Source organism: Nyctereutes procyonoides, unplaced genomic scaffold (genome assembly GCF_905146905.1).
Source record: "Nyctereutes procyonoides isolate TBG_1078 unplaced genomic scaffold, NYPRO_anot_genome, whole genome shotgun sequence".
Taxonomy (NCBI): domain Eukaryota; kingdom Metazoa; phylum Chordata; class Mammalia; order Carnivora; family Canidae; genus Nyctereutes; species Nyctereutes procyonoides.
Window position 1 is genome coordinate 6,957,057 of NW_026575021.1, and position 14,862 is coordinate 6,971,918.

General features: G+C 35.2%; 1 protein-coding gene across 2 annotated transcripts in view; it reads right to left on the reverse strand.

Annotated features, from left to right (window-relative positions):
* Nucleotides 1-651: 651 nt before the first annotated feature.
* Nucleotides 652-14,862, reverse strand: part of EXOC1 (exocyst complex component 1) — a 60,323-nt gene continuing 46,112 nt past the window's right edge. For both annotated transcript variants that reach the window (XM_055340708.1, XM_055340703.1), the window contains 4 exons: nucleotides 9,424-9,607; nucleotides 6,595-6,794; nucleotides 3,324-3,518; nucleotides 652-1,716 (listed from right to left, as the gene is read on the reverse strand). In XM_055340708.1, the coding sequence (XP_055196683.1) occupies nucleotides 1,564-1,716; nucleotides 3,324-3,518; nucleotides 6,595-6,794; nucleotides 9,424-9,607 (732 nt within the window). In that variant the 3' untranslated portion in view covers nucleotides 652-1,563. The remainder of the gene's footprint in view (nucleotides 1,717-3,323; nucleotides 3,519-6,594; nucleotides 6,795-9,423; nucleotides 9,608-14,862) is intronic.

Sequence of the window (14,862 nt, forward strand, 5' to 3'; positions counted from 1 at the left end):
AGTTCTCTCTCTGGCCTGTAAATGGCTGCCTTTTTGCTGTGTTTTTACATGGCAAAGAGCATGGTGTTTTCTTAAAAGGGCACCGGTTTTGTTGGATCAGGGCTATATCCTTATAATCTCATTAAACCTCAATCACTCCCTTATAGGCCTTATTTCTAATACAGTTGCACTATTGTGGGGGAAGACTAGGGGCTCCACATATGAATTTTCATAAGGCACAATTCAGTCCATAGTACAATGCTTTCTTAGATTTAGATCTAAATACTAAATATTTTTGATATTTTTCTCATTATACTTTTTTTAAAAAGATTTTATTTCCTTATTTGAGAGACACACACACAGAGAGAGAGAGAGAGAGAGAGAGAGAGAGAGAGAGAGAGAGGCAGAGACACAAGCAGAGGGAGAAACAGGCTCCATGCAGGAAGCCTGACGTGGAACTCGATCCGGGGACTCCAGGATCACATCCTGGACTGAAGGCGGCGCTAAACTGCTGAGCCACCTGGGATGTACCTCTTATTATACTTTTAAGTGTTTTGTGGTAAATGAACATGTAATTTTTGTATGTTGATCTTGTAAAAATTTGCTTTTATACAAAAAACCAGCATATAGCAGATCTGAGAATGATATCAAATTTTAACTTTTCTGAAAAAATTATTTTTTTTGGAAAATTTCTTTATTTCAGATTTTTTGCCACATAGAATCACATAATTCTCAAAATCTAAGTTTACAAGTGATCATCACAAGATCCCTTATCCATATACACACTAATTAGAGGGAAAAAAAATTCTGTACAATATTTTAGTAGTTACATGATTTGTAAGCAATAGTGAATTAATGGCAATGGAAGAACCCCTAATGCCTTACACATATGATAACCATTCTCAAATACAAGAAACTAGGCAATAAAGAAAACTTTCTGTTCAGTTATAGAAAAATGTTTAAAGGCATTTTATGATGAGAGAAATGTTTCAAGTTAGTACACAACCTATTGGGCAACTAAAACTGCTATATAAGTTGGTACTTTTGCTCTTGAATATTTGTAGTATGGTATTACCCATTTATCTGACATTTAATAATGCATAAAGTTTCAAGTCTGGGTTCTCAAAACAGTTACTTGAAAATTTCGAATAATGTCTGGTGTACTCAGAGTGCTTTTTTCATTTATCATTTCTTCTTTCAGAAGTTTTTTTAATTTTTAAAAATTTAAATGATACATTTATTGGAACTGTACCTTTTCTACCACAATGAATTAAATAAACTTGTCAAAAGTATGGTTCTGTCACTTTCAGGGACACTTAATTTTGCTGTTCTTCCTTTCACATGCCCCTGTTAGCACATATATCCAAGTGACCACCTGCAACAGGTAGGTCTCATGTTATTAGTTACACAAATAAGGAAAGTTGTATATAACCATTCCTCCTGCCTAATCTGTTGAGTTAAAGCAACAGAGGCTCCCTAGCACCTAAATCTTTGCTTTGCTTTTCATATATATGTATATGAAAAGAAGATATAAATATACATATACATAAAATAGTAGACACTTGTTTCATTTATCTCTTCTTTTTAGTGGGACTGTGCAATGCTGGAACAATAATCTAGAATGTCCTGAATAGTGAATTCCATTGTAACACCAGAACCAGGGTAACAGCGAGCTATCAAACCTTCAAAGTGCTTGTATTGGCGTATAAATTCATCTTGCATAGAGTGCCACACCACCTATTACAAAAATGAAAACAAAGTCATTAAATTACCAATGGAAATATATAATCAAGTATGTAGAAATAATGTCAGGACATATTCTAAGAATTTAGCAGAGTGTCATGGTTAAGAACATGCATCTTTGCTCCTTCTACATACAAGATATGTGATCTTGAATATGTTACATCACTGCTCTGGGTCTCAAGTTCCTCCTCTGTAAACCAGGGTAGTAACAATAATGCCTTCCTCATAAGTTTCTTGTGAGGATTAAAGGAGTGCATGTATGTAAGGTGCTTAGAACATTTGACATAGTAAGCACTCATTACACTTTAGCTATTATTTTATCTATTACAATATCCAATACAGATGTGTATATGCACAACTATGCATGGAACTAAGACTAGCAATTAAATGAAATCCAACAGTTAATCCTTAAATTTCATTTCAGATGAAAGTTTAAAAATTTATCTCAAATTGATGATACAAAACATAGCTTGAAGCCATGAAGGAAATTAAGATGAAATAGATGGATTATATACAATCTAAGGATTTATGGTTTAGCAGTAGAAACTACTATGTAAATAACTATCAGGACAGAATCTGATATATACGTTGACATATTAGCTAATAGTAACAGGTAACATTTATTGATACTTATTTTTTATCAGCACAGTACAAAGTGCTTTATATATGCATTATCCTATTTAAGTCTCATGACTACCTGGTGAGGGTGGGTGCTATGGCCATCATCACTACCTGATAGATGAGGGAATGTATTCTTCTAGGATTTTTCCTTGTAAACGCTAAATCCCATAAATCCTAAATTCCTGTCACCTTAAGTCTACTTACTAAATAATATACTTTTTGTCTTACATCTTTAGCCTTTGGTATTTCTTCTACCTGCCACTCCTATTATCTGTAACTATCTGACTTTCACAAGCGAACACAAATGCAATAGCCCTCATAAAGGCTTTGATGATGTTGAAGCCAGAATTATTCTCACTCATCTCTGGGCCTTTCAGTATGGCTCAATTTGGGATTTAAATCTGACTCTACCATCCATTAACTATGGGTTCGTGGTCATGTTACTCCACTTCTCCAAGCTTTGATTTTCTCATCTATAAAATGGCAATGACAATAATAGTAGTATCCACTATATGAAAGAGGTATTTCCACTTTTCGAATACGAAAACTGAGGCTCAGAGAGGTTAAATGACTTGCCCAAAGTCATACAGCTTAACCTGGAGCCAAATTATGAACCTGTTTCTAACTCTGGTTCCCATGCTTAAATCATTCCACTGTACTATACTCTATTTCATTCAGTTACTCTCAACTGTAAAAAACAAACAAAAAGCCTTAAAAAAACCCTGCCTTACTCCCAAACAAAAGAAAAACTAATGCCTCAAAACAATAAAGCAGAAATATAAAATAAGCAGGAATAGCCATATATACTTATAAATATTATTCCTTTGTTCCTCACAACTCATTAATCTGGTCTGTACTTTATGGAAATTTCCTCCTGCACTACAATTAGAAAATCTGTAGCCTTTCTAGAGGACTCTTTTGGAGAAAAGAAATATACATAAAGATGTACACTCTAGGGTGGTTAACAGAACTAAGCATACCTGAAGTAAGTTTTCCTCTTCACATAAATGTTTATCAACCTTCTTGTAGAGGTTATCTAGACCTTTTTTCACTTCCTTTCCAGGATACTCTTTAATGACTTTACGAAGTTCTTGTTTGTTAAACGCAAGTTGATAGCTTACTTCCTCCTCTCTTATACCCTGTGCTACTCGAGCTTCAACGCCTTCAAAGAAGTGCTTCAAGGAAATGAAAAAAGAAAATGTGGTATACATATACAATGGAATATTATTCAGCCATAAAAAAGTAATCCTGCCATTTGCAACAATGTGGATGAAGCTAGAGAGTATTATGCTAAAGGAAGTAAGTCAGAGAAGCTTCCATATGTAGAACTTAAGAAACAAAACAAATGAACATGGCAGGGGGGAAAGAGAAGCAAACCATGAGAGACTCTTAACTACAGAGAACACACTGAGGGTGGCTGGAGGGGAGCTAGGTGGGGGATGGGGTAAATGGATGACATGTATTAAGGAGGGTTCTTGCTGTGATGTGCACTGTTGTATGTAAGTAATGAATTATTAAATTCTACACCTGAAACCAATATTATACTCTATGTCAACTGGAATTTAAATAAAAACTTGAAACTACAAAGAAGAAAAGAAACTAAAATAAATAGATAAAAATAAAACTAAATAAAAAGAAATACTGGTTAAGCCTTGCTTTTATTATCATTTAAATAAATTTTAAAAACCCTACTTAAAAGTAGTATTTATTCACAGTGTAAAACTCAGAAAATATATAAAAGTATAAAGGATAAAATAACAATCAGCTATTATTCCACTCAGAGATAATCAGTGTTAACATTTTAGATTTCCTTCTATGTCTTTTTTTTTTTAAACACTCTATTTTTTTAAAGTAGTCTCTACATACAAGTAGGGTTTGAACTCACAACCCCAAGATCAAGAGTTGAATGCTCTACCAACTGAAGCAGCCAGGTGCCCCTCCTTCTAGTCTTTTGATTTGAATACATAAATGAAATTAAAATATATCTTGTATTTTCCATGTAATATTTATGTTTTTTCCAAAGTATAAATTTTAATGGCTGCATAATATTTCATCTAATGGCTGAACTATAATTTTTTTTGAACTATAATTTATACATCCATTTCTTCATTATTGAATATTTAACATTTTTCACTTTTTTTCAGAGTTGGCAAAATCTACTCAGATTAAATTTATTGTAAACACAGTTGTCAAAAATATCTTTCATACATAACTATTTACCCACATTACTGATTACTTTTTAGCATGAATTTCTATAATTCCTCAGTTGAGAAGTATAATTTCAAGTATTCTGAAAGTTCTTCATATACATAAATTGCTTCTCAGGAAAGTTCAATCAATTTATATTTCTGTCAACAGTTCACGAGACTACTGTTTACCATATTATCATCAGCATTATTACAATTTAAAGAAATCACTGCAGCTTGATGAGTGAAAAAGATTTATTTGTTGTTTTATTTCACAATTCTTTGGCTATAAATGTAGTTAACCAGCTTTCATATATTTCATAGTATAGGAGTATACTCATATACTCATAGTATATTCAGAACCTTTATCCATTTATTGGGGTCTCAGTAGTTTTCGTATAGATTTTAACAAGGTATTCTATATTTTATATTCCTGACTACTAGATTGTTACAAATATTCCTCTCAGGTTGTCTTTAAAATGTATTTGTTTTTTAAATATGCAGTTTCATTGATTGGCATGCCTTTATTTGACCACTATACAGTATAATCTAATACTGAAGAGCTTACACTCTCTCATTACTTTTCTCTAAAATTTTCTTGACAATTACTGTTTGTTCTTCATTAAATTATCATCATTATGTTTTTGCTAATAATTGTTTTGACAAGTCTATTTCTGGTACTTTAAAATTTTGTTTCTACATACACTTTTAATTAGTTATTATGACATACAGGAAATAAATTGGTTCTTTATATATTTATTTTGAATCCTGCTACTGTATCATAGGTCAGTAATTTCAACCTATCATATACAGGTAATTTTAATCTTGACTCTCCTTTCATTTTTTTAGAGAGAGAGGAGACAGAGAACAGGCCTGTGTGTGTGAGCAGGGAGGGGAGGGGGAGAGGGAAAGAGAGAGAGAATCTTTTTTTTTTTTTTGAGAGAGAGAATCTTAAGTAGGCTCTACTTGCAGCACGGAGCCTGATATAGGGGCGTGATCTCATAACCTTGAGAAGATCTGAGCTAAAGTCAAGAGTCAGATGCCTACCTAACTGAGCCATCCAGGTGTCCCATTGATTCTCCTTTATATATCTTTTATTTATGTTTCAGGTCTTACTGCATTGACTAGAGCTTCCATAACAATGTTAAATATTAAAAGGATCCAGCAATGTTTCTGCTTTAAATTTGGTTTTGCAGGGAATGCCTCTGATGTTGCAGTTAAATATCATGCAAGATTTAGATTCCTTTTACCCTAAAAGAATATCTAAATTCTTAAGCTTTAGAAGGAATTGGTTCTGTATTTGATTAAATATCTTTTAAGTGTTTGTTGCTGACAACAGATATATATATGCATTTTAAAGATTTCATTCATTCATTTATAGAGCATGCAAGGGGGGAGGGGCAGAGGGAGAGAATACTCAAGCACACTTCTGCTGAGTGCAGAGCCTGATGTGGAGCTTGGTCTCACAATCCCTGAGCTTGGTTTCAACCTGAGCTGAAACCAAGAGTCAGAGGCTGAACTGACTGAGCCAGTAAGGTGCCCCCAAAACATCCATAATTTCAACAATCAAATATGCTCTGAGGAATGACTCAGTTCAAGAAAGGAAGGGAAAGAAAAAGGCAATGAAAAAAACAATTTTTGGTTTTCCTTTTCTCTTGATTAAGTTTTTGAAATCTTCATCTGAGCTAAGGTTAAAGATCAGTCATTTGTGAGGCATGAAATACGAGCATCTGGTATAACGCCTAATCTAGGTTCATCCCCCAGTTTTCCTACTTGCCCATTATTATAACTTCAAGCAAGTTTACTTTCAGTTTCTTCATACGTAAAATGGGTTGATACTACATTATCATATGTCATTGTTTACAAGAATTAAAAGAAATAACGTATAAAGCATCTAGCAGCATCTTAGTACACTGGAACCTTTGATACCTGGGTCTCTTCTTCCTTATCCTTCACATCAATACATGACCAAATTTAGGATGAATGTCTAATTGTGTTTTTATATGTAAGTATATGTATAGAGGTTCAAAATCAGGAATATAATACTGAATGAAAATATACTTACATTTAGTTTTTCAAGAGGTTGTCCTAAAGAGTAAATGACGTAAGACTGAAGGTGATCTGTGTATTTTTGTTTGGCTTCTTTTTTTTCAGCTTCTAGACATGAGATTTTCAAACGAGAAAGTGTTGCAAAAATATGGTGAAAATTTTCCATCATAACTACATCCCTGGGGGTCTTCTGGCTTTCATTTGCTACTTTCTCCACTGAAATCAAAAAAGAAAAAAAAATATCCTGACATGAATATTAGCTATAAAAATATTTACATGCTTTTTTCATTTGTAAGTTTAAGAAGGAACACATTTGTGGACCTAATAAAACATATGGAAGGGTCTTCATATGTACCTAGCCCTAATAAAAAAATCACTCTGAAATAGTCATACATATATAAATGGAAGTGTTATATATAATAAAGGTGGCTTTTCAAATCAGTGGAGAAATGATGAATTACTCAAAATGTGTAAGGACAACTAGCTGGACTTTTTGAATACACTAATAAATGTGGATTCCTATTTCTCATTTTCAGCCAAACAAATTCTAAATTGCTCAAGTAATTACATATGAAATAAGCAAATAAATATAATCATAAGTATTAAGGCAAATAAAGCTAATTAAAAAATGATTTTGTGATAGCATGACATTTTTACAAACAGTCTAAAACTTAGAAATCATAAAAGGAAAGCTGGATAAATCTGACATGAAAATTTAAAGCTCCTGCATGATTAAAAAAAAAAAAACCAACAAAATCAATTTTAGTCTATTAGGCTGACAAAGAATAAAAACTGATAATACTGATATTCAGAATTAATGAGATGTAATGAAAACTTTCACCAACTGCTAGAATACTAAACTGGTATAAGCTCTCTGTGAGGCAGTTTGGCAAATGCCTTGAGATATATGCAAACCTTCTGACCTGGTAATTCCATTTCTAGTAATTTACTCCAAGGAAATTACTCGACAAGAATCAAAAAATATATGCAAAAAACTGAAACAAACTAAATGCCTATTAATAGATTTGATAAATGATATATGAAATACTATGTAATCATTAAAAATGATTATAGCTACGATATAAATTGACAAGGAAAGGCATTAGAATTATAGAGTAGCAGATTCCAAAACAGAGTGCAAGGTATGATAAAAACTTTTGTATTCAACACACACACATACACACAATAAGCACATATACACGAAGAAGAAATACTGAAAAGTTTAGAATGGCAAAAATTAAATGTTATCTCTGCCTGATGAAATTACAAATTATCTTTATTTTCTTCTTCATTTTTAAAATCTGTTTTTTGATTTCGGGGGGTATATAATGAGCATATATTACTTTACAGTCAGATGAAGCAAATCTACTTTGAAATAAATTTTTCTTTTCTTTTTTTTTAAGTAGGCTCCATACCCAGCATGGAGCCCAGTGCAGGGTTTGAACTCATGCCCCTAAAATACAGACCTGAGCTGAGATTGAGAGTGATGCTTAACCAACTGAGCCACCCACATGCCCCAAAGCTACTTTGAATTTTATTTTTTTATTTTATTTATTTTTTTTATATTTTTATTTATTTATGATAGTCACACACACAGAGAGAGAGAGAGAGGCAGAGACATAGGCAGAGGGAGAAGCAGGCTCCATGCACCGGGAGCCCGACGTGGGATTCGATCCCGGGTCTCCAGGATCGTGCCCTGGGCCAAAGGCAGGCACCAAACCGCTGCACCACCCAGGGATCCCGCTACTTTGAATTTTAAAAGAAATATCAACCATACAGTCAATCATGTAATTTATCTATTTTTCCTCTAGATTTCCATTTCCATTGAAAATGTTATATGTAATTGGTAAGATGATTCCAATTTCTGTCAATTATTTTAGCTTTTAAAATTCATGAATATATGCAATCAGATCATTTATTTCAAACTAAGTGGCACATCATACTCTTTCTGTAACTTACTTGTGGGATCTGACACAGAAGAGAGTATTTTAGCATTAACTTATCTTATGTGTGAAAATCTCATGTCTAGAATCTTTCATATCTCAGATATGAGGCCTAAAGAAGCAAACTGATTTGCTTAAGGTTACATACACATCACTGTCTATCATCACCAGAAGACTCTTGATAAAATGCAAATGTAAAATCTCATTCTTTTAAGTTTAAAAATTTTTTATTCAGGGATCCCTGGGTGGCTCAGCGGTTTTGCGCCTGCCTTTCACCCAGGGCGCGATCCTGGAATCCCGGGATCGAGTCCCGTGTCGGGCTCCCGGCATGGAGCCTGCTTCTCCCTCTGCCTGTGTCTCTGCCTCTCTCTCTCTCTCTTTCTATCATAAATAAATAAATAAATAAATCTTAAAATTTTTTTTTATTTGATAAACTCAAACCAATATATATTCTTTAATAGGAAAGTTGAACTTTTTTCATGTGTTTTCTTTCTTTTCTATTATTTTATTCATTGTCATTATTTGATTATATAGGACTTCCTTATATCTTAACCAATTACCTGAGATATATTAAATGTGTAATAAGTATTTCATTTTGTCAAAAAATTGAAAAAAAAATTTTAAAAAGGTAAATTTTTGTGATTAAAAAAGGAATTCCAATTTTGCATAGTGATAATCCCAAATGAACCTTAAGACAGAAGTGGTTCCTAATGAATATGAATAGGTTTTATGTACTGCTTATTTTTCAGGTTCAAGAAATATCTACTTTCAGAAAACTTAAAAAAGATGACAGAATATGGAAAATAAACATATCTATAAAATAATACACATATCCTCCAACTTGAGTTACCATAAATACTGAAAACAATGAAAAAATTCTTTAGAACATAACAAAAGCTTACCATTAACAAATACTCCTCTGATAAGTTTAGTATATGCTTTATCTAGATCTCCACGACGTTCAGCATTTTTAAAGATCGATTCTGCGAGTCCAGCAAATTCTTCAAATTCAGCAACAAATGGAAGAATTCCTACTTTACTCTTCTTTGAGATTTTTACTTCTTCCATTTGCCTTATTTGGTTACTCTACAGTTACGCAGAAAGCAAGGGAGAGAAATAGCCAAGCAACTTATAAATAAAGATCATAGAGGCAGGACATAATTTAGTACCTCAAACATTTTGGATGTTTACTAATTACAGATTAATACAATAGGGATAACTAAGAAACACTATTTTTATATATTAAAAAGTACATATATATTTTTTTGTTGTTAGGGAAGGAACGACAGAGAGAGAAAGAGAAAGAGGGTGAGGGGCAGAGAGAGAGAGAGAATCTTAAGCATGTGGCCCAATGTGGGGCTTGAACTCACAACCCTGAGATCATGACTTGAGCTGAAATCAAAAGAGTCAGAAGCTTTAACCAACTTGCAAGTGCTTCAAAAGTACATATATTTTAAGAAAATAAAGTCGAGGAAAAAAGCTAAATTATTTAAAACAAGCTACAATCAAGTTTTTGTTCAAAGTGAAAACAAGCTATAGTTCTATCATTCATGAAAGAGAAGTATAAGGCGATTGTTCATTTTAAGGCAGAATAGATACCAGAGCATGCACAGGATTTCTCTAGGTTATTTCTAATTGGTTGCCATGTGGCCAAGTTTGGAATCACAGTCATTTCTAATTTTCATTAGCCTAAAATCTGTGCTTGGAAAGACCAGTTCTTCAATTTCTGGATATAAAAACAGAGAGGGAGAACAGGCATTTCTACAATGGGTATACACTATATAGTTTGCCATGTATCTATTAGTTACATTTTCTACTTACTCTACTTATTTCAGCACAGTGCTTGTGGATGATGGTGACAAAATACAAAAGGGATGTCTCATATAGACAAAACCTAGATATTTGGGTCCAAAAAGATTCATGAATTCAATTATGGTTCTGTGTACTTCTCAGAGAACCTAGGTTAGAATTACACTGCCAAATACTACTAAACATTTTTTTTAAATTTTTATTTATTTATGATAGTCACACACACAGAGAGAGAGAGAGAGGCAGAGACACAGGCAGAGGGAGAAGCAGGCTCCATGCACCGGGAGCCTGACGTGGGACTCGATCCCGGGTCTCCAGGATTGCGCCCTGGGCCAAAGGCAGGCGCCAAATCGCTGCGCCACCCAGGGATCCCACTACTAAACATTTTTACTTCTATCTAGAATTTCATAAATGATTTTGAGGATGTAACTTGAAAATCATGACATGTGGCTTAAAAAAAGTAGTTATTTGTAGGCTACAGGCATTTGTATAGCAAGTCCCATGGAGTACTGTCAACCATTTGATACTATCTTAACTATTACAGCACACCCGTTATTGCAATTCACTTTATTACAGTTCACAGATACTGCATTAAAAGAATTAAAAAAAAGTCTTATAAATTGAAGGTCTGTGGCCATCCTGCACTGGCAAGTCCATGTGACACTGTGGTAACTGTTTGGCAATATATAAAAAACTTTTCCATTATTATTTGTTATGGTGATCTGTGACCAGTGATTTGTTTGGGGTGCCACAAACTGTGCCCATATAAGATGGCAAACTTAATCAATAAATGTGTGTATTCAGACAGGTCCATCAATCAGCCATTCCCCCAGCTCTCTCCCTTTGCTTAGGTCCAGAAACAATTTTATTCCCTGAAATACAGTATTGGCATGAGGCCAATTAATAGCCCTACAATGGCCTCTAAGTGCTCAAGTGAAAGGAAGGGTCTCATGCCTCTCACTTTAAATCAATAGCTAAAAAATGATTAAGCTTAGTGAGGAAGGCGTATGAAAAGCTGGCAGGCCAAAAGCTAGGCCTCTTGTGCCAAACAGTCAAGTTGTGAATGCACAAGAAACTTTTTTTTTAATTTTTATTTATTTATGATAGTTACACAGAGAGAGAGAGAGAGAGGCAGAGAGAGAAGCAGGCTCCATGCACCAGGAGCCCGATGTGGGATTCGATCCTGGGTCTCCAGGATCGCGCCCTGGGCCAAAGGCAGGCACCAAACCGCTGCGCCACCCAGGGATCCCTACAAGAAACTTTTTAAAGGAAATTAAAAGTGCTCCTCCAGTGAACACGCAAATGATAAGAAAGCAAAACAGTCTTCTTGCTCATATGGAGAAAGTTTTGAGGTCAGGATAGAAGACCAAACCAGCCCATACTATTCCCTTAAGCCAAAAAGCCCAATCCAGAGCAAGGCCCTCTTTTCCATGAAGGCTGAGAGAAGGGAAGGGAGGTGCAGAGGAAAAGTCTGACGCTAACAAAGGTTGGTTCATGGGGTTTAAGAAGCCATCTCCATAACATAAAGTGCAAGGTGAAGGAGCAAGTGCTGATGGTGAAGCTGCAGCAAGCTACTCAGAAGATCTAGCTAAGATAATTAATCAAGATGACTACACTAAGCAACAGATTTTCAATATAGACAAAACAGCCATATTTTGGGGGAAGATGCCATCTAGGATTTTCAAAGCTAGAGATGTCAATGCCTGGCTTCAAAGCTTCAGGGGAAACACTGACTCATTTGTTATGGGCTAATGTAACTGGTGACTTTAAGTTGAAGCCAATGCTCATTAACTATTCCCCAAATCCTAGGGCCCTTAAGAATTATGCTAAATTTACTCTGCTTGTGCTCTTTAAATAGAACGACAAAATCTGGATGGCAGCTCAGCTGTTGATAACATGACTTATTGACTGTTTCAAGCCCACTGGTGAGACCTACTATTCAGAAAAAAAGATTTAAAAATATTACTGCTCATTGACAATGTACCTGGCTACCCAAGAGCTCTGATGGGGATGGACAATGAGATTTAATGTTGTTTACGTGTTTGCTAACACAACATCCATTCTGCAGCCCATGGATCAAGGAGTCTTTTCAACTTTCAAGTTTTATTATTTAAGAAAAATATTTTGTAAGGCTAAGCTGCCATAAGTAGTGATTCCTCTGATGGATCTGGGCAAAATAAAGTAAAAACCATCTGGAAAGCATTTCATGATTCTAGATGCCATTAAGAACATTTGTGTTTCATGAGAAGAGGTCAAAGTATCAACATGAACAGGTTTCTAAGCCTCATGGAGGACTTTGAGGGGTTCAAGACTTCAGTAGAGGTAGTAACTGCAGATGTAGTGGAACTAGAATTAGGAGGGGAGCCTGAACATGAGACTGGAATTGCTGCAACCTCATGATATAACTTTAATAGATGAGGAGTTGCTTCTTATGGATGAGTCAGGAAAGTAGTTTCCTTTTTTTTAAAAAAATTAATTAATTAATTAATTTATTTATTTATTTATGAGAGAGGCAGAGACATAGGCAGAGGGAAAAGTAGGCTCCCTGCGGGGAGCCTGATGCAGGACTCAATTCCAGGACTCCAGGATCATGACCTGAGCTCAACCACTAAGCCACCCATATGCTCAAAAAAGTGGTTTCTTGAGAGGGAACCTATTCTTGGTGAAGAGGCTGTGAAGACTGTTGAAATGACAACAAGAGATTTAGAATATTACATAAATTTAGTTGACAAAGCAGTGGCAGGGTGTGAGAGGATTATCCCCAATTCTGAGAGAAGTTCTGCTGTGGGCAAAATGTTATCAAATATCTTTGCATGCTACAGAGAAACTGTTTCTGAAAAGAAGAGTTGATTTATGGGGAAAACTTCATTATTGTCTTATTTTAAGAAATTGCCACAGCCAACCCAACCTTCAGCAACCACCTCCCCGATCAGCCAGCAGCCATTAACATGGAGTGAAGACCTTCCATCGGCAACAAGATTATGACCCACTAAAGCTCAAATGATGCTTAGCATTTCTTGGCAATAAAGTATTTCTAAATTCAGTTATGTACATTGTTTTTTAGACATAATGCTACTGAACACCAATAGACTACAGTATAATATAAACATAACTTTTATATGTACTGAGAGACCAAAAAATTCATCTGAATTAACTTCATTTCAATAACTCCTTGCTTTATTGTGATCCTTGCTTTATTGCGGTAGTGTGGACCAAGTGAACCTGAAGAATACTATGAGGTGTTCCACTGCATCAGTATTGGTAATTGTGAGAAGTAAAAATGGATGCAGTAATAGAGGGTAGTGTAAGACTGTAGGTGCTGGAAACAGACTGGGTATGAATACTAATTCCATCACTCTTTACTGTTGACCTGGGAAAAATAACACAACCCCTCAGAATCTATCTTATGTAGGGGAGAGGAAGTTGTGAAGATCAGATGAAGTTAATATGTGCAAGGTGCTTAGAACAGTGCCTGGTATACAGTAAGCACTAATTTATGAATGCTGGTCTATGGCTGTTATTAAGCTACATGAGGATTTTTCTTCAGTGCGCCATTTAAATGCACAGGATATAATTATAGCCCGAATATACTTAAACATTAACAGGAAATATCCTAAATGAAAAAAAAATCCTAAATGATGCTTGGTTGTAATTGGTAGAAGAAAAAAACAATGCATTTATTTAAGAAATGAGCCATGAGTGTGCTTGGGTGGCTCAAGTCAGTTAGCCATTTGCTTCTTGGTTTTGGCTCAGGTCATGATCTCGGGCTTATAAGACTGAGTCCTGTGTTGGGCTCTGTGCTAGGCTTAGAGCCTGCTTAACATTCTCTCCCTCTCTCTCTCTCCCTCTGCCCCTTCCTCTCAACTCACACACGTGTGTGTATGCTCTTTCTCTCAAAAGAAAAGCCATCAATGAACTAAATCTTATAAAAGCAAAATTTCTCTCAAGCTCAATGTATGCATTATTTGCAGCAGATTACTCGACATAGAGGTTATTCAGTGATTAAGACTACAAGTTGGATGCAAGGCACACATCACTATATTACTTATCCATCCCTTATCCATGGCAATTTAACCAAATCATGTCATTCTCAAAGGTTTAAGAGCACAAATCCATATCACTATAGTGTGAAGAATTTTGGAAAGTAAATTAAATGCAGATCAGAATGTATGGGCCCAACTTGGTAGTACTTGATTTCTTAATTTTTTTTTTTTTAAGATTTATTTATTTGACAGAGAAAGAGCACAAGCAGGGGGAGCAGTAGGGAGAGGGAGAGGGAGAAGCAGGCTCCCTGCTGAGCAAGGAGCGCCATGTGCGGCTCCATCCCAGGACTCTGGGATCAGGACAGGAGCTGAAGGCAGACTCAACGGACTGAGCCACCCAGGCACCCCTGTCACTTTCTAACTAGCTCTAGCACAATTTAGGCTAGCTTCCTTAGTCTTGTTGTGTTCTTTGAAGAACAGCAGATACTCTGAGCTTGGCCACTAGGTGAAAGAACCAAACTCAGGTGCTATCTGTTCCATTTGCTACAG